The sequence below is a fragment of the Pleurodeles waltl genome, chromosome 12 (genome assembly GCF_031143425.1).
Source record: "Pleurodeles waltl isolate 20211129_DDA chromosome 12, aPleWal1.hap1.20221129, whole genome shotgun sequence".
Taxonomy (NCBI): Eukaryota; Metazoa; Chordata; class Amphibia; order Caudata; family Salamandridae; genus Pleurodeles; species Pleurodeles waltl.
Window position 1 is genome coordinate 69,255,993 of NC_090451.1, and position 18,859 is coordinate 69,274,851.

Below are 18,859 nucleotides of genomic sequence, written 5' to 3' on the forward strand. Positions count from 1 at the left end.
TGACTAAATTTATCTAATCGGCTTCTGCAGACGTTTGTCCCACGTTTAGCATGGTACGTGCTATAAATTCTCTAATAAATGCATATATTAAAGGCAAGCGATGGAACGCTCCAATTAAAGTCATTCTTGCTAACCACGAGGACTGCACAGTTGCAAAGGTTTTCCTAAACAAATTTCGCCAAGTCTTCAAAACTGTGCAAGTTTCACAGCCTTTAGAAAAGTAAATTGGATCACTTTAAGTGGGAGAATTCTCTTACAATCTTTTTGCCCATAACCTTGTTTTACAAGAATTTTCACCCTTGATTAACGTTTTGCAAAGTTTACATAACTATGCAACGTTAAGAAAGTGGAAAGTTTATAACATCTATAAACTTCACCCACTCCTAACAAACGATTTCACTTCATTTCTGAATTATTAATTTGTTTAGCATCAGCGGACATTTGTTGTGAGTGCTTGCAACCACTGGTTTGACATTAATAACACTATAAATAGCAGGAGTTACTCCTGTCTAACTTTGTGTCAGTTCATTTGTCAGTCAGTGAGTAATATCCTCATCTATACCCTGGGTGTCCAGTTCAGCCGTGACCAATGGTAATTTAGGTGAGATGTATGACCCCTCCCCTCCCGGCGTGTAAGGTAGGTCTTCACTGGTTCACACATCTCTTACATTTGGTAGGGTTCACGTGTCTGAGGAGGGGCACCCTCTCTAGATGCTGCAGGAGCCTGAATGTTGATGTGAATTTTTTAATGATTCTCCTGCTTACCCACCAATCAGGGTGCTAGTAATCAGGGCTCGTTGACTATGAAATAAGAATATCAAGTCATGTGGAGCTGGTGAGTTGGTTAATATCAATCATAACCCTTTTTCTTCTTTTACATTTAGGTAATTAAGTTACTTACCTCAAGAGTTGTTTTTATTACTCTGTATCACTATTTAAGGGATGTCAGCTATTGTTATTTTATTTGCAGCTGAAACTGACTATGGGGCTCATTATGACCCCAGCGGTTGGTGGTATAGTGGAGGTATTACCGCCAACAGGCTGACGGTACCTACCTCCACTATTATGACATTGGCGGTTTGGCCAAAGCCAAACCACCAAGTCAACACACCAACCGCCACGGTGGTAACGACCGCCGGGCTGGAGAGTATAGTCTCCAGCCCAGTGGCCATCACTAGGCCGCCCATGGCATTTTGACCCCGCCCACCGCCATGGTTTCCGTGGTTTCTGTAACGCCACAGAAACCATGGCGGTGGGCACTATCAGTGCCAGAGAATTTTTCCCTGCCACTGATAGGGGTCTCCCCTGCTCCCCTCCTCCTCCACAGAGTCCTCCTCCACCCTCCCCCTCCCTCTCCTGAACCCCCACACATTTACACACATACACGTACATACATACACACCCATACACACACGCATACACAAATTCAGCCACGCATTCATACACACTCACAGCAACACTCATGAACATACATCCAGGCACACACGCAATCTCATGACACAACATGCACGTACACTCACACCCACTCATGCACGCACGTATGCAAGCATTCACACTCAGTCACACACACACACGCACACAACACCCCCCACCCCTCTCTCCTGTCAGAGAACCCAAATTACCTGTTTGCAGAGGATCCTCCTGCAGGAGACGGGACTCGGCGCTGCTGCCAGCAGCAGCGTCCACCAGTAAAACACCACCAGGCCGTATTATGGAACATGATACGTAGGAGGTGTTTTGCTGGCATGGCGCTGTCCACCACCATGACCGTAGACAGAATTCCGCCAGCCTACTGGCGGAATTGTGTCTATGGTCATAATGCCATGGCCAGACCGTATGTTGGCGGCTGTCGCCTTGGCGGCAGGCGGCATTTGCTGCCAATGTCGTAATGAGGCCCTGTATCTGCATTTTGGCTGATGGTGAGCTGAATACATTAAAGAGGAACTTTGCAGCACTCTTATGTGAGCTAAACCTGTACCAATGACACCCTCTCCTCCTAGCCTCAGAGTTTCAGGTAACTGTCTCTTTTCTCCCTATTAACACCTCTTATGCTATCTTTCAAGTCTGATTGGCCCCAGACTAAACAGCTGTGAATGTATAACTCTCAGGCAACAAAGGCTCAAAATGGCCGCCGCCATGCTGCCGCTTGCATCTTGTGAGACCTGTGTTGAGCAATCGCGATGATAGCACTGCGTTAGGCCCTTTGTTTGAACTCGCTTTGTGCTTACGACATTTTATCTCTGGGACAGTTGCTTGGCTGCTTTAACAGGTCTGCAATGACTTAATAATATATTTAGCTGGCTCAATGTGCTGAGGGCGCCAGCGGGAGAAATATTGCAATGGTTTGAGCGCTGTGTTGGTGGAGTGACAGCGGTTTGGCTTTTACTGCTGCAGAGATGGATAAAGTGAGGATCTGGGAAAGTGAGTGAGGAGGAGGGAGTATGGGGGACAGGGGAACAGGTCACAGAACCAGACTGGGCACATTGAACTATTTCCATTGCAGCAACACACGTTCAACGGGCAACTTTACCCTCTCATTTTGGAGTCTTGGAGAAGAGCAACCCACCAAAGAAAAAACCATGACCCTGTCTTCTGACATCACTATGGTTCTGAGGTGGGACTTCGGTTCTGGCATGACCACGTCAGGCTCCATGTTTGAAAAACTGCCCGTCAACTGCTCACATGATGTGTGGGTTACTGTGAATGTGTACACATACAGACATGTTCCATGCAGGATCCAGTGGGGTAAACGTTAATCCTGGTCTGGGAAAAAAGGTGTGTCACATTCATGGTTAAAGTGAATTAAATCTCACCAACACCCTTAGGAGGTATCCAGTGCTCCATGTATGACATTGTGGACACTTTACAACTTTGTGCTATTCATTGACATTGCAAGGAGTTAAGGACATATTCATGTTTATATGGGCAACTAAGACTCTCCTTTCTTGGTGTTGTTCTTGCTGTCACCAACAGATCCTTTCTTGGTGTTGCTCTTGCTGTCGTTCTTGCTGTCACCAATGGATCCTGTCTTGGTGTGGCTCTTGCTGTCACTAATGGATCCTTTCTTGGTGTTGTTCTTGCTGTCACCAATGGATCCTTTCTTGGTGTCATTCTTGCTGTCACCAATGGATCCTTTCTTGGTGTTGCTCTTGCTGTCGTTCTTGCTGTAACCAATGGATCCTTTCTTATTGTCATTCTTGCTGTCACCAATGGATCCTTTCTTGGTGTTGCTCTTGCTGTCACCAATGGATCCTTTCTTGGTGCCCCTTTTGCTGTCACCAATGGATCCTTTCTTGGGGTAACTCCTGTTGTCACTAATGGATCCTTTCTTGGTGTCATTCTTGTTGTCACCAATGGATCCTTTCTTGGTGTCACTCTTGCTGTCACCAATGGATCATTTCTTGGTGTCACTCTTGCTGTCACCAATGGATCCTTTCCTGGTGTTGTTCTTGCAGTCACCAATGGATCCTTTCTTGGTGTCATTCTTGCTGTCACCAATGGATCCTTTCTTGGTGTTGTTTTTGCTGTCACCAATGGATCCTTTCTTGCTGTCGCTCTTGCTGTCACCAATGGATCCTTTCTTGGTGTCGCTCTTACTGTCACCAAGGGATCCTTTCTTGGTGTTGTTCTTGCTGTCACCAATGGATCCTTTCTTGGTGTCACTCTTGCTGTCACCAATGGATCCTTTCTTTGTGTCGCTCTTGCTGTCACCAATGGAACCTTTCATGGTGTCGTTCTTGCTGTCACCAATGGATCCTTCCTTGGTGTTGTTCTTGCTCTTACCAATGGATCGTTTCTTGGTGTCGTTCTTGCTCTCACCAATGGATCCTTTCTTGGTGTCACTCTTGTTGTCACCAATGGATCCTTTCTTGGTGTCGCTCTTACTGTCACCAATGGATCCTTTCTTGTCACTCTTGCTGTCACCATTGGATCCTTTCTTGGTGTCGCTCTTGTTGTCACTAATGGATCCTTTCTTGGTGTCGCTCTTGCTGTCACTAATGGATCCTTTCTTGGTGTCACTCTTGCTGTCACCAATGGATCCTTTCTTGGTGTCGCTCTTGTCACTAATGGATCCTTTCTTGGTGTCGCTCTTGCTGTCGCTAATGGATCCTTTCTTGGTGTCGCTCTTGCTGTCACCGATGGATCCTTTCTCTGTGGTGTTCTTGCTGTCACCAATGGATCCTTTCTTGGTGTCATTCTTGCTGTCACCAATGGATCCTTTCTTGGTGTCATTCTTGCTGTCACCAATGGATCCTTTCTTGGTGTTGCTCTTGCTGTCACTAATGGATCCTTTCTTGGTGTAGCTCTTGCTGTCACCAATGGATCCTTTCTTGGTGTCGCTCTTGTTGTCACCAATGAATCCTTTCTTGGTGTCGCTCTTGTTGTCACCAATGGATCCTTTCTTGGTGTTGTTCTTGCTGTCACCACTGGATCTTTTCTTGGTATTGCTCTTGTTGTCACTAATGGATCCTTTCTTGGTGTCGTTCTTGTTGTCACCAATGGATCCTTTCTTGGTGTCACTCTAGCTGTCACCAATGGATCCTTTCTTGGTGCCTCTTTTGCTGTCACCAATGGATCCTTTCTTGGTGTCACTCTAGCTGTCACCAATGGATCCTGTCTTGGTGTCACTCTAGCTGTCACCAATGGATCCTTTCTTGGTGTCGCTCTTGTTGTCACTAATGGGTCCTTTCTTGGTGTCGTTCTTGCTGTCACCAATGGATCCTTTCTTGGTGTCACTCTTGCTGTCACCAATGGATCCTTTCTTGGTGTCATTCTTGCTGTCACCAGTGGATCCTTTCTTGGTGTCGTTCTTGCTGTCACAAATGGATCCTTTCTTGCTGACGCTCTTGCTGTCACCAATGGATCCTTTTTTGGTGTCGCTCTTGCTGTCACCAAGGGAATTCTTTCTTGGTGTTGTTCTTGCTGTCACCAACGGATCCTTTCTTGGTGTCACTCTTGCTGTTACCAATGGATCCTTTCTTGGTGTCGTTCTTGCTGTCACCAATGGACCCTTTCTTGGTGTCGCTCTTGTTGTCACTAATGGATCCTTTCTTGGTGTCGCTCTTGCGGTCACCAATGGATCCTTTCTTGGTGTCACTCTAGCTGTCACCAATGGATCCTGTCTTGGTGTCGCTCTTGTTGTCACTAATGGGTCCTTTCTTGGTGTCGTTCTTGCTGTCACCAGTGGATCCTTTCTTGCTGTCGCTCTTGCTGTCACCAAGGGATCCTTTCTTGGTGTTGTTCTTGCTCTCAACAATGGATCCTTTCTTGGTGTCACTATTGCTGTCACCAATGGATCCTTTCTTTGTGTTGTTCTTGCTGTCACCAATGGATCCCTTCTTGGTGTCGCTCTTGCTGTCACCAATGGATCCTTTCTTGGTGTCATTCTTGCTGTCACCAACGGATCCTTTCTTGGTGTCACTCTTGCTGTTACCAATGGATCCTTTCTTGGTGTCGTTCTTGCTGTCACCAATGGACCCTTTCTTGGTGTCGCTCTTGTTGTCACTAATGGATCCTTTCTTGGTGTCGCTCTTGCGGTCACCAATGGATCCTTTCTTGGTGTTGTTCTTGCTGTCACCAATGGATCCTTTTTTGGTGGTGTTCTTGCTGTCACCAATGGATCCTTTCTTGGTGTCGCTCTTGCTGTCATCAATGGATCCTTTCTTGGTGTCGTTCTTGCTGTCACCAACAGATCCTCTGTTGGTGTCACTCTTGCTGTTACCAGTGGATCCTTTCTTGGTGTCGTTCTTGCTGTCACCAATGGATCCTTTCATGGTGTCGCTCTTGCTGTCACCAGTGGATTGGGGCACATTTTTACTCAGACATATTGAGCTCGGTGCTAGGATCTTCATAATTCTGACACTACTCACTTGTTTTGACTGCCAACTTCACCCCAAGAAAGACCTCATAGTTTACAAGTTGGGCCTATTACCACGGGGTGTGCTCATTTTTTACCCCTATTTAAAACTTGATGACCAAAAATTTAAAGTAAAGCAGGCAAAAGTTACTGTACGTATTTTGCATATTTATTTTTTACATCTTACCTGGCTAGTTACCACCAGCTACAACAGGTGGTAGCGGCAGGAGTAAAATGCGAGCTAGTGCAGTCCGAGCGCAGCTCGTCATCTGCGCTGAAGTGTAACCAGGAGAGAATGCTGTTCACATACCTTGTCGCTAGTATTGGGATCTAACTAACCCCAGTGGTGCTTTCAGCTGCAGGATTTGGAATCCTTGCATCTGAGACTTTTAATGCTGGACAAGACGCATAGAAGTGTTGGAAAGAAGTATTGTAGAGGGATATGGAAATTTTATATTACACACAGACCCAGACAGTCTCTAGGGAGTAGTATATTTAGCTGTGCATATTAACAGCATCTCAAAACCTCTAAATTCATCAAGGGGGTAATGAGGAAACCAACTGTTCTCAAGGCTGTTCTTGGTTTCCCCCTCCAAATGTTTCTCTCTTCTGTTCAGGGTGTTGTAACTTTCTCAAATAGAGGCCTACAAGACAATAACAGACATTAACCCAAATACCCCATTTACAAACCCATGTCTTTCATCGCATGTCTCCGTCTTTCCAATATTACTACATACTGGTCGCACAGCCAAGGCGGAAGCCCATGCCTGGAGATGGCCTTGGCTGCCCAGCCAGGATGCCAAACCTCTTTCCCAGTTGGATTTAGTAGGGATCTGGAATTATGAAGGACAACTTTATCCATATGGTGATCAATCAAGTATAATGGAGCGCGGCCCAAAACAAACACAAATTACACACTGAACATCACCACACAGGCCAGTTCTACTACCATGCTCTACACTGTTCACTATTGGTTAGGCATGTTTCCTGCCACCCAACTTCCTACTTAGGCAAAGTTTACAACTATGACACCAGCTGCAAAGCCTCAATAATAACTCATTGCCAAAAGTTACACTAACCTGAGGGTCATATTTGTATAAGTATATCTTATGACTTGGCCACTGCCCAGGGGTTCTTTTTGCGGTCTTGGTCTGGGTGGATTCAGTTGCTGTAGTACCCTGAGTACTCACCAAATTTAACCCAACTTTCATAACCCTTGCAAGTCAGCTTTCTGTTAGTGGTGTAGACAAAGCCACTCTATGACAGGTCCCTTTAATGGAGCCTCTGCTCTAGAGATTCCTGTCTGCCTGACGGCCATCTTTGTTCCTGGCAGCTGGCCTCCCACCTGTGAAAGGGAGGGCATGTCCCTCACTGACCTAAGAGCCCGAGGATGCCTACCAGTCTCTAATTCAGCCCTTTGATCAAAGTAATCAGCTGGGAACAAGGAGAATGTTCTGGAATGCAGCAGAATAATTCACTGTCTTTGATGTTTTACTCACACCTCGTCAAGGGATGTTATGAAATATAGACCCCAGTCAATGTCTCTACACCATATATATGAACACAGAAAAAGTCAGGTTCTGGGGTTTTCAGGTTGCAGGAATAACAGACATAGCAATTGTGGCCCTGATTATGATCGGCCGGTCATTTGCGATATGTAACTCGTTACCACACATATTGCAATTAAGAATTTTGCCCATAACACTGCACGCCTGTAGTTTTTCCCCAATAAATTTTAGGTCAAACCTGCTGAACTTTATTCGATAATTGCCAGGACATGCATATTTTAGTGTGCCAAGCTCCAAAATCCATGCAGTAGCCCCAATTATCGGGGCAAACTCATAGCTGGGAGTTACTTATCCACTGGATACATTCTACCCAGCGGAGCTGGATTTTCTAAGGGCCTATCGACTCAAATACCAGGCTTCTCATAATGATTCACTCGGAGTTATAGCTACCTACTAAATAGTTCCTTTTTCACGCTGGACCTCACTGCAATTTAAGGTGAAGCTTCCGAGACAGTAGAATGAATAAATGCATAATGCTAGCCTCCGGCCTTCATATGAAATCTTGTGGTCAGTATTCAAAATCAATGCTGGTGCTGGGGCGAGACTGGGTGGCTTCGAAGTAATGGTGCTCTCTGGCATGGCAACCTATCTGGACATTGCTTATTCGCTTGCACTGAGTAACTATACCATAGATTTGGAGTAGGTTTACAGTCGCTGAAATGTATGCTATATTATATGGGTTTATGTAGGATATGTCTGACAATTACTTGGCCCCTTATCAATTTGCACAGAGTTAGGCACTTGTGCAGGAGCGAACAAAATCAGGGACATGTCTGTATTTGAATTTGACACAGCATATTAAGGGAATGAGAGCATGTGATGTATTAATACTTCAGATAGAAAAAATGTTCCATTTCTTTGAAATGAAAATCTTAAATAAGAAATGACCTTGACAAAAGGGTGCCTGTTGTTAGGACTTCCATACAAACATTTCTACAAACAGAGTGTCTGATTTAAAACTCAGCAGAGGGGTTACTGCATCACGCCGGTGAAGGATATCGTGTTCGCCGAAATCTAAATTCCATTAATTCCAATGGGATTACGATTTCGGCAGAAGGGACATCCGTCACTGTTGCGATTGAGTAACCCATCTTTCGATTAATAAAACAGGCCCTATGTTTTATTTCATATGACCTGTTCTTTCTAAAACTGATTTTGCGTTGACCAGTGAGAATACTTATGGACCTCAGTAGCACGGCCCTAAATTATCGATGTCCAGGAAATGTCCCTCATGTAAGTGAAGCTGCGATTCCGGCATACTCATATCACCCACTTCCTAAAACTGGCCAACAGTGAAACAGTTGTATATCAAACTACTGAACACAAAAATATGGTGTTAAAAAAAAAAATGTCAGCAGAATGTCCACTACCAAAACATTGTGACAGTAAATATGTAGGTAAGCATAGATTTGCTATACTTAACTCCTCTCCTTCATCCCTTGAAGATGTATATGTGTATATATATATATATATATATATATATATATATATATATATAATATTACCTACTGGCAGTTGCCTTTGCCCCTGTGCGGCACAGGGTTGGGTGGCTATAGGGGCTTGGCCACAGCACCTGGCCGCAGGCCGTGTGCTGCAGTAGTTGGATCAATGTATGGTAATTAAAATTACTTTACGTAAAAAAAAAAACATAGAAATTCACTGAAAAAAAAAAACAAAGGTTACCGGTACATTATAGTTAGGAAATAGAATTTAAAAAAGCATAGAATTTCACTTAAAAAAACAAAGGTTACAGGGATGTTATAGTTAGGTTCTGAATTTACTCGCACAAAGTCATAGAAATTCAGCAGATATAGAGTTATTTCAAGTAACTATAACTCGCAGCCTAAGGTAACTATAACTCGCGCCCTCGCCATGCCCTGCTAATTACCCCAGATATTACAGCACTCAGGACAATTTCTATAATGTCATTAAGAATATTAATGAAACATTAGCAGTCAAATTATTGAAGAAAAAACTGCATGGTGGGGGCACGAGTTATAGTTACCTTAGGCCAGGTTACTTGAAATAACTCTAAATATAACTGCTGAATTTCTATGGTTTTGTGCAAATAAATTATTCTTTTAGGCATATATATATATATATATATATAAAACCTAGTGGCGGTCGCCACTCGGTAGTTACTGTTAGCACCACGTTTGCATAGAAAAAGCATTTTTTGACTTGCATATAACTTTGATGCTGTTGACAAATCCTCACAAAATTTTACAAAGTGTTGCAGTGATTCTTTTTACGCATGGAAAGTTTCAGGGTGAAAAAATATGCATTTCCCATGTCAGTTCTCATAGGACCTTTACAGCCCGAACCACAGGACGGAATTACAGCGAATTTGGCAGAAAGATAGCTTTTGGTGCGCAGCTCATGCTTTTGCTTATTTTGGTGTAAATCCGTTCAGTAGTTTTTGAGAAATTTAGGGAACTCCAAATTTGTATATCTCTGGTTGCAGCGACTTCGCGATTATTTAGCGAATAAATTGTGAAAATTCGCAAATGTTCGCAAATACACATGCGAAAAGAAGCACTGCAATTGGCTGACCGCAACTTGACTAGAAAGTTGCGGCCGCCATTTTATTTCACGGGACATGGCTCCCGGGATGAAATTCCACATTTAAAGTGCCTTAAGGGGTCAGGGTGAAGGTACCCTGACCTCAGGGGTGTGAGATAGGTGTGTAAGGGGCAGAATATGGGTTTGAAATAACTTTTCGAGAATTTCATGAAATATTTGCAAATATGAAAACAAAATGAAAGAAAAACCACAGACTCATTCATACACTAATTCGTTCACTCATACAAGCACTCAGAGATGCAGGCGCACACTCGCACACCCACAGATACTCATGCACCCACTCAGACCTACTCATAGACTCACACACCCACTTTCAGACTCACTCAGACACTCATGCACTCACTCACAGAGACAGGCCCTGTGGCTAACGTGCGCAGTGCACGGCGTTGGGTGGTTATAAGGGCTTGGCTGCAAGGCTAGGCCTTACGACCAACCCTCGCCGTGCACAACCAAAGGCTGTGCGTGGCTGGGGTTGGAATAACATATAGTAATTAAAATTAGTTTAAGTTAAAAAACCATAGAAATTCACTGAAAAAAACAAAGGTTACAGGGAGGTGATAGTTAGGTTCTGAATGTACTCATACAAAACCATAGAATTTCAGCAGTTATAATTAGAGTTCTTTCAAGTAACAATAACTTGTGCGCTATGGTAACTATAACTCGCGCCCTTACCATGCACAGCTAATTACTCCACATAAGATATTATTGAGGAGATCTTCTATGTCATCTTTGATATTATCATTATTGCAACATTTGCAATAAAATTATTGATAAGAAAACTGTGCATGGCAAGGACGCATGTTATAGTTACCTTAGGTGGCGAGTTATAGTTACTTAAAAAAACTCTAACAATAACTGCTGAATTTCTGTGGTTTTATAGGAGTAAATTCAGAACCTAACTATAACCTCCCTGTAAACTTTGTTTTTTTCAATGAATAATATATACACACACACACATATATATATATAAAATCAATTATATTTGTGGCAATAGGTCAAGTAAGCCTAAACATACATATATATACGTAGGTTTACAATATTTTGGTAGTCGATATTCTGGCTATGATATTTTTGTAGTATTCGATTTTAAAGCAGATAGTAGGGTACCGTACCAGTGAGACAGCAGTGCCACCTTGTGTTAAACCGCAGGTGCAGCAGGAGCATCCTTCATACAAACATAGGACATGTACAAGGAGGGCAGATGAGGTGCGAGCTTCAGGTGCAGCACAGGCAGCTTCCCTTTGAGACTGCAGGGGTTCATCACAGGCAGCAGCATTGTGTGCTTACTGCATGCAGCCCTCCCCCCACCCCCCCCAGAAAAATAGGGCATGGAGAATATTCCAGCCCACCCCCGTCCCTGGAGTTAACAAAGGCCCTAGCATCGGTCATACCTCCGGAGGGTGGTAGGTTGGTCTGCCTGACTTCCGCCTGACCTGTAATTCCTCCTGCAGCGGGCCCGCCCGGGTCTTCAGAGTGCAGGCCCACCTCAGGCACCTAAAGGCACAAGACGAGCAGATCCATCGAGGCGCAAGAAACCAACAGGTTCTGCATGGAGAGAAACATGCCAAGCGTCCCTCATACACACTGCCCTGGTGCAGCTCAGAAGGCCGCGGTGCAAGCTTTGCTTCCACACACAACAAGAACAGCACAAAATACGTATACAAAACAGATATAGCGCAGCGAAGAACTGTGTGTGCCTCCAGCACGCACACAGAGCAGGCAGGCAGCACCGGTGCAAAGATGTATCAAACAGAACAAATACAATACAAACGGCAGTAGATTCCGCTTTTGTTGGGCCTACCTAACCCAAAAGGGAGGGGTTTTGTGCAAGATATCTCAAGGAGCCCCTGTGCATGGCTTCATGTCTTATGTATTAGATTGTGAACGCTTCTGTCTTGTATGGGGAGCTAGGGTTCATCAGGGCCGGTGGGATGGGTTTAAAGCATTTCACGCCTGTGATGAGGCTTGCAGCCGCACCTCGGAGGTGTCAGATGCATTTTCAGAACCCCTGCAAGCATGCCATTTCCATGGACCACTCGTCATAGAACCAGCAAGTTCATTACTATTTTGACAGCTTTCTTTGCTGAAAGACGTTTTTCGGCTTCTAAATGTTTCTACAGCTGTTGAGCTATTTTTTTTTATCGCAGGTATGTGCACTTAAAGATACACGTTTTTTCAAAGAAGAAGGCTGGAGATATCATATATCTGTAAGTTTGGGATTACAGTCTAATGTGGTAAGAGACTCCCGCCAAGACTGGATAAGTATGGAGCTGTGCTGGAGAAATGAACAGGAATTCAGGGCCTCCTTTAGAGTTTGCAGTACTCCGGATATACCTATATCCTAGATATACATTATATCCTAATTCAGTTGTAATAAGGCGGATCGAATATTCGCCACTATTGTGATGGAGTGCCCACCTACCAAAATCTGTATCATGCCCTCACCCCTTATAGGGTTTTGTTTCAAGCGGTGAAACGCCACCGAAGATTTGTATGTCCTGTTCGAGGGATGTCGTCCGCTCCAGCATTGTCACTTTGAGACACCAGTGTGTGTCCTGCAGAAAGATGGGATGAAATGTTTGAGCTTTTCAATAGCCAGGTGAGAGAGAAGAGTAGAGCTTTGAACCTCATGGAATTTCCTGTTCTACAGAAAGGGTCAGATAGAGACTTGCTTAAGATTTATTTCTGCGACGTGAACCTCAAGGTAGGAGACGGATCATCTCAGGATGGTTCCAGTTATCTCCATGCACTCTTTGACGACATTCAAGAGTGTGTAGAGGTTGGTCGCATACCTTGCTTCCGAAAGGTCAAGGAATATGAGAAGGCGAGAGTCCCCACTGTCTAAAAGACGCAGCACAGCATCAATATTTCCTAGAACGGGTGTTTCTGTGGTAAAGCCGGGTATCTAAATCCCTCTTCAAGATAATCGAACAGATTATTTTTCATTATAGTGGTCGAGTTAGGAGGCTACATAGCTTCTTAGTGCTTTTGATAGAAATAGTAAATTGAAGATTGAACTAGAAATTTGTTGATGTTCCGGGTGCGCATGGGGTTTCTTTACCAGTGAAATGATATGGCCAGTTTAGAGGCGGACTGGAATTTTGCCTACTGCAAGAATGTGTTAATTAGGTTAAATTCAGTATGGGATGTGAGTGCTCACTTCACTTGGCCTCATTTTTTATATTGTACTATTGGGAACGATTTCTGCGATTTCTCAGAAAGGGTCCAAATTTGTAGCAAGGTGGTTTTTCATTTGCAAGAATTTTTTCTCAAAGAATTTTGAAAATTCTTTCACATCTTTCTTTTGAATTTGTGACATCCTGCATTGAGCGTGGGGGAGGGATTGTGTGTTGATTTACTGGTAAGAAAAAATTGAATTACAGAACATCCTCACCTACAATATTGTGAGACAAGAATATTGAGGACAGAATATTGAGGGACAAAACAGGTAAGTGCATATAGGAAGTATATCTTTACTATTCACACTCCCCATCTATGTGACTTGAAGATGTATATACCGGGCAGGTACATATATGTGGAGCAAGGTATAGAAAATCCAGACTTACTTACCTGTCAATATTTGCTTTCAATATTTTGTCCTGGGTATTGTGCCCCCTCAGTATCCCTAGGTCAATATTCAGGGCGCACACCGTCAGAAAGCACTTTAGGCCCAATTGGGCTCTAAAGAACGCGGCCTTGACTTCAAAGATGTTATTCTTATATTTTTTAATCTTCACGTGCACTGTGCTTTCAGGTTTGCATTGGTGGGTTTCTTTCCTTTGCTCCGAGTTTGTTTTATAGTTATTTAATTCTTTGATCTATCATTGTCTCGATCATCTGGTATTCGCTCTTGTTTATTTAGATTCAGCTGGGGCTGTCGTTCATTACATTCTTTAAGGTTTTGTATCAGTTTTCAGTTGAGTCAGTGACTTTTAGTTTTTTGATGGGAGGTGGTCGTTTCTCTGAGATATTAGCTGGTAGTAGAGTTGTCCATCAATGTAGTGTCTCTGAACTACTTATCTGCTATTCGGTGCCTGTTTGTTAGAGTCTTGACGGAGTAGACGGGGGAAGGAATGAGAAAGCACTCTCACCAGCCAACCTGTGTTGGGGATTTGGCTTTTTCCAGACCACCTCCTTCATAAGGTACTAGATGCAAATGGGCTCCCCGAGCTTTGTTTACTATCTGTTCCTGCCTTCATGGCCACGCAGACAACGGGTAGCAAGGGTGGTGTCAGGGGTAGCACAGGGTAGTCAGGGGTAGCAGCTGCTAGGCCTGCATATCCCTGATCGGCATCTTCTCCAGGACCCCACAGAGCCTCCCTCATGCTGGGCTTGTACATGAGCTAAGATGCCTTCTCCGGCCCCGCACAGTGTAACACTCACTGGCCCTGCCCAGGCCTCCAGTAAAACATCCCAGAAGCTGCCGCTGATACCGATCTGAACATGTGCAGACTAGAGATCACACGAGGTGTCAGCGTGTTCCTTCAGTAGCCCCATCTAGGAACAAACACGCTGCAAGTTGTGTCGGGGATCTATGGCCCAGCTTGTGTCGGGGATCTGTGGCCCAGCTTGTTTCAGGGCTGCCTTCCGAGGGTGAGCTGTAGGGCCAAGGACAGACCAGTCGGTTAAGCGCCCTCCGCTGACACCTAAGTGTGATTTACTTGAAATTCTAACAGAACCTCATTTCTTTTCTAAATGTCCATTTCCTAAAGCTGGGCTACGGACACAAAGTTTACAAAAGACAGAGCAGCCTAACATAGGATTTACAAGGCGGCATTAACCAGTTCCTCGAAAGGACAATTCTGATTTAAACGTAAGTAAACAATCAAGTCATTCATCATAAAGAAAAAAAATAAAAAAAATAATCTAAAGTTCTTGTAACTGCATTTATATAGGAATGCCCAACCCACTTCTCTCTCCATCGCACAGTGGCTTCTTTCAAGAGGGCAGCAGTGATGTCACTGCAGGTAACGGACATGATGTCACAATATTGCTCAAAGCCCAAGGTGACGTCATCAGTGTCTACTGGTGCTGGCTGCTAGTGACGTTTACGTATTTACTTATGCCAGTTATGCAGATTGGCTTGTAGGGCAGCAACGAAGGACCTCCGCTTCTGTTTGGCTTGGGCGAGGTTCGGTATGGTGCCCGAGCACTGGTTTGGGGTCTTCATTTCCGTTTCCACAGTTCGCCTGCGGGTGTTCTTTGGCCTGCCTCTCTTGCTTCTGCCTTCTGGGGTCCAGTGGGAGCTGTTCTTGTGATGGAGTCTTGTTGTCTTCTGATGGTGCGTCCTACCCGTCCCCATCTTTTTACGTAATGCCGATGTCCCTGCTCGCTGCCTGCATGTTGTGACGCAGGACTGGGTAAAGTGAACTCTTACTAGACGTCCCCTTTAAAGGGCTCGTCTAGTCAGTGATGCCATAATACTTTTGTAGAAACCCAGTCATCAACAAAGGGACATTCTGGAATTTTGATAGGGATTTTGGAAGGTTAAAAAGAACTAGACATCATCAGGCAAAGGACCATTCCGGAATCCTGATTATTGGAGAATGTTGCTGACACCAGATTAGACAAGAGAACCGCATGTCACCATAGAGGGGATGCAGGACTGAATAAAGGGAACCGGATCCCAAGTCAAGGCCCGGAGGCAAGCAGTAGGTGTAGCCAGTGTCACATGGGCCCTAGTGCAAGGAAGGAAATTATCCTCCAGGCTGATGTTTGAACTGAGAATATATCCATAAGAGGGATTCAGTGGGTCCCTCAGACCGCTGGGCACCGGTGCCACTGCACCTGCTGCACTCACGGAAGCTACGCCACCGGAGGCTAGCAATATGTTTATACCACTACTGTCCTTCACCAACCGCAAGGAAGTAACTGTGACACCTGAGTGTGCATTGCAATGCTCATACACAAGGTGTCCCCCAGATTCCCTTTCTTGTTTGTTGCTCTACACCAGGCATGTACTGCTCCATGAATACGCCTGACGCGTGCCGTCAAGGTTTTTTTTGTAAGATAATGGCTGAGTCTGAGATCTGAAGATCAGATCGACCGGAGTGAGGGATGGTCAGTAGAGGGTATATAAAAGGTGGAATAGAGTTTTACTTTGCAGCTCAATATTGTAATCATTGTAAAGGATATTTCCTGTTTTCCTTTCATAAAATGAGCTAAGCTGACACTTAGATCCCATCAGAGGCTTCAATTAGGGCGCATGAGCACTCCTACCTGCGAAAAGAGGCGTGGCTAAAAATCAGCTTAGTAATAGAGATGGAAAAGCCACTTGCGGCATGAGCAGACTCCAACCAGAGGTCTGACTCTGGCTCAACTCTAGGTCCTCTTGGACCCCCAGACCCAAAATAATCCTGAGGTTTCAAGTGTCCCCCGCCTGCCGCCCACGCTCCAGCATCATGCACCAAAAACTAAATATAGACATTAGCCTTAGACGTAATACAGGAGCAACAAAGAGATACCCGCCTAGAGGCTGATTTGTACAATGTGAAACCAGAAAACCTGGTATCAATCCCGGCTACCTCTCTCGGCTAAAATTGTGTGATCTGGAGCAAATATTTATTTCAGTGGGATTATCTTTTTTCATTTGTGCACAAGCACATCTTCACATACGAGAGTTCAGGGTGTGTGCTGTACAAAAACCTTTTTTGTTTCATTTAATAGACTATAATTCTGCTCCATGTATAGTAAGAATATAGGCTATATGTAGGTGGACATGACAACTGGCACCTTAATTCACTAATGACATTGGAGTCCAGGCCAGGGATCATGAATGATTCTGAGTTAATATTTGAAAATGGTAACTTTAGTAAAGGGCTGTTAATGCCGCGTTGTAACCTGATGCACCAAGGTGAAATCATGGACGTCAATTCACCAAAATGCCAGGGGTAGCGGAAGTGACATCACGCGCCAGTTCATCTTTACTTTCACTCACACACATGCTTACACAAACACACATTCACTCATGCACACACCCTTGTTTACATGAGCACACTCGCACCTGCACGCACACAACATACATTTAAATGTTCTTTTACCTACCTCAGCTACCAAGTAAGGTCTTTTTCCCGCTAACTGCACTACATTTTTATTACATTAGTAGTGAATAATGTACTATTCACTATTAATGTAATTTAAAAAAACTGATTGGAAACAAGGAAGTGGAGCCCCAAGCAGTGTCCATAAGGACGAGCTGCCCCTCTGTTCCTGGCATTCATTTTGCCACCTCTGAGGCCAGGGGTCCCAAGGGGCAAGCTGGGGGGTCGTAGCAGCGACCCCTAAATGAGGTCCATGGGTGAAATGCTTCCACATGTTTAGGAGATACACTTTTTTGAATTTTGAGGAGATGTTATCGTATTTTTATATCATAGCTGTTGCTTGACTTACATGCTGAATATCTCTAAGGTTCGGTGCGTGCATGAACTTTGGGAGCCTGAGATGAACTTTCTTCTGTTCTGGCTCGGCTCTCTCTGCTAATTTGTCAACTCGCCCACCTCTCCTTAGCAAATTGTTCACCTGCCACCAACAGCATCAGGCGTGCGTTGTAGGCAGAAAACAACACATCCAACCTGCAGGACAGGAACATTAAAGCTATTGCTTAGATACTGATGTGACCAGTGGGGCAGAGAGAAGTTGACCGGGGCAGGGTGATACTTGGGCATGGACACGGGACCAGCAACAAATGGACACGGGGGCAGGAGACTTGGGCGCTAGGACAGAGAGACAGATGTTTTGACAGGGTATCACCGGTGCAGAGACAGGAGACCTGGGCAGGCTCACAGGCACGCTGGACTCAAAAAAGACAATACAATGGAACAAGGAGAGAGAGATTGAAGTACTGATATACAGATCCCTAGACACTTCATAAACTTTCTTGCTGCCTTAATGTTTATCTTTTTTATGGTTGTAATTCGTACTCTGTGCACTAGGATTTTAGGGGTTAAAAAGTATTTTAAAATGTGGATTCCAATGTCTAGCGATTCTTGGATATGTTATATATTCATAAAAGAGGATTTAGTTCTCCACTAAATGTCCCTGTCAAGCCTCATCGGACTGATCGTTACCTGAAACACATTTTATGCAGATATTGCTCAGTGGGTTGTGTATGGGTTGCAGTCCAACTGTTTTACTAATTTAGGTTGGCACATTGACTGAGTCCTTAGTGTCAGCGGTTCTAGAAAATCCAACCCTGTGGCTTTGGAAAAATGAGAAAAAACTTGAAAAGTGGCTGGGAGAGATTCCAGACAAGCGTTACTCTAAGAGAGCAAGGCATAGGGCAGTGTTATGCTTCACAAACACCACCTAACACCAACACTGGTCCTTTTCTAAACGTTGCTGTGTCTGCCATAGTAGGAAAGAGGTCCCACATTCGCTGAAGTCTGGGCTGTTTTGACTCGCACTAGGTGACAGACAGTGGGACTCAATGCCTTTCTATTTGGGTACACAACAGCCATGGAAAGCCCGTGGGAAACATGTTGGAAAATAAACCTTGACTCTGTTTCCTGTCTCCTGATGGTCAGAGAGAGCCTAGACCAGCCTCTGACATCTCTAAGGACTGCTGGGTAGACAAGAAGTCCCAAGGGCACTTCTGCTCAAATAAATTTTCACAGTCTTTTCAATAAACAAATAGTGAAATATATAATACCCCTCTGTAAAGACGACTTTTTTATGCGGTGAATGATGGGGCAGTGCAGCTTTTTACCTTTGAAGAATTACAGTAATTGTCACTGGCTTACAAGGATTTCTTAAGTTCCATGAATAGTGGAGGGACCCAAAGAAAGTTCTAAGCATCATTTGGGGTACCAGTTAATGTGTCTCTCAGGCAACCAATCAGCAGCAAAATATACTG

The 18,859-nt window shown here is 44.3% G+C and overlaps 2 protein-coding genes across 17 annotated transcripts in view; one reads left to right on the top strand and one right to left on the bottom strand.

Moving 5' to 3' along the window:
* TBXA2R (thromboxane A2 receptor) overlaps positions 1–18,859 on the top strand; it is a 148,506-nt gene that overhangs the window by 75,967 nt on the left and 53,680 nt on the right. The gene's annotated exons all lie outside the window — the stretch shown is intronic.
* On the bottom strand, positions 2,930–5,774 carry LOC138267050 (uncharacterized). The gene is made up of 4 exons (XM_069215899.1): positions 5,111–5,774; positions 4,642–4,959; positions 3,460–4,506; positions 2,930–3,360 (listed from the first exon to the last, which is right to left on the bottom strand). The coding sequence occupies exons 1-4, from the start codon at positions 5,772–5,774 to the stop codon at positions 2,930–2,932; spliced, it is 2,460 nt and encodes an 819-aa protein (XP_069072000.1).

Bases quoted from the DNA above. Each gene is read 5' to 3' on its own strand.
- LOC138267050 (XM_069215899.1), bottom strand. From the start codon at position 5,774: ATGAAAGGATCCATTGGTGACAGCAAGAACGACACCAAGAAAGGATCC. The intron at 4,507-4,641 runs GTGACAGCTAGA...ACACCAAGAAAG, and splicing joins CACCAAGAAAGGATCCATTG to GATCCATTGGTGACAACAAG. The intron at 3,361-3,459 runs GTGACTGCAAGA...ACACCAAGAAAG, and splicing joins CACCAAGAAAGGATCCATTG to GATCCATTGGTGACAACAAG.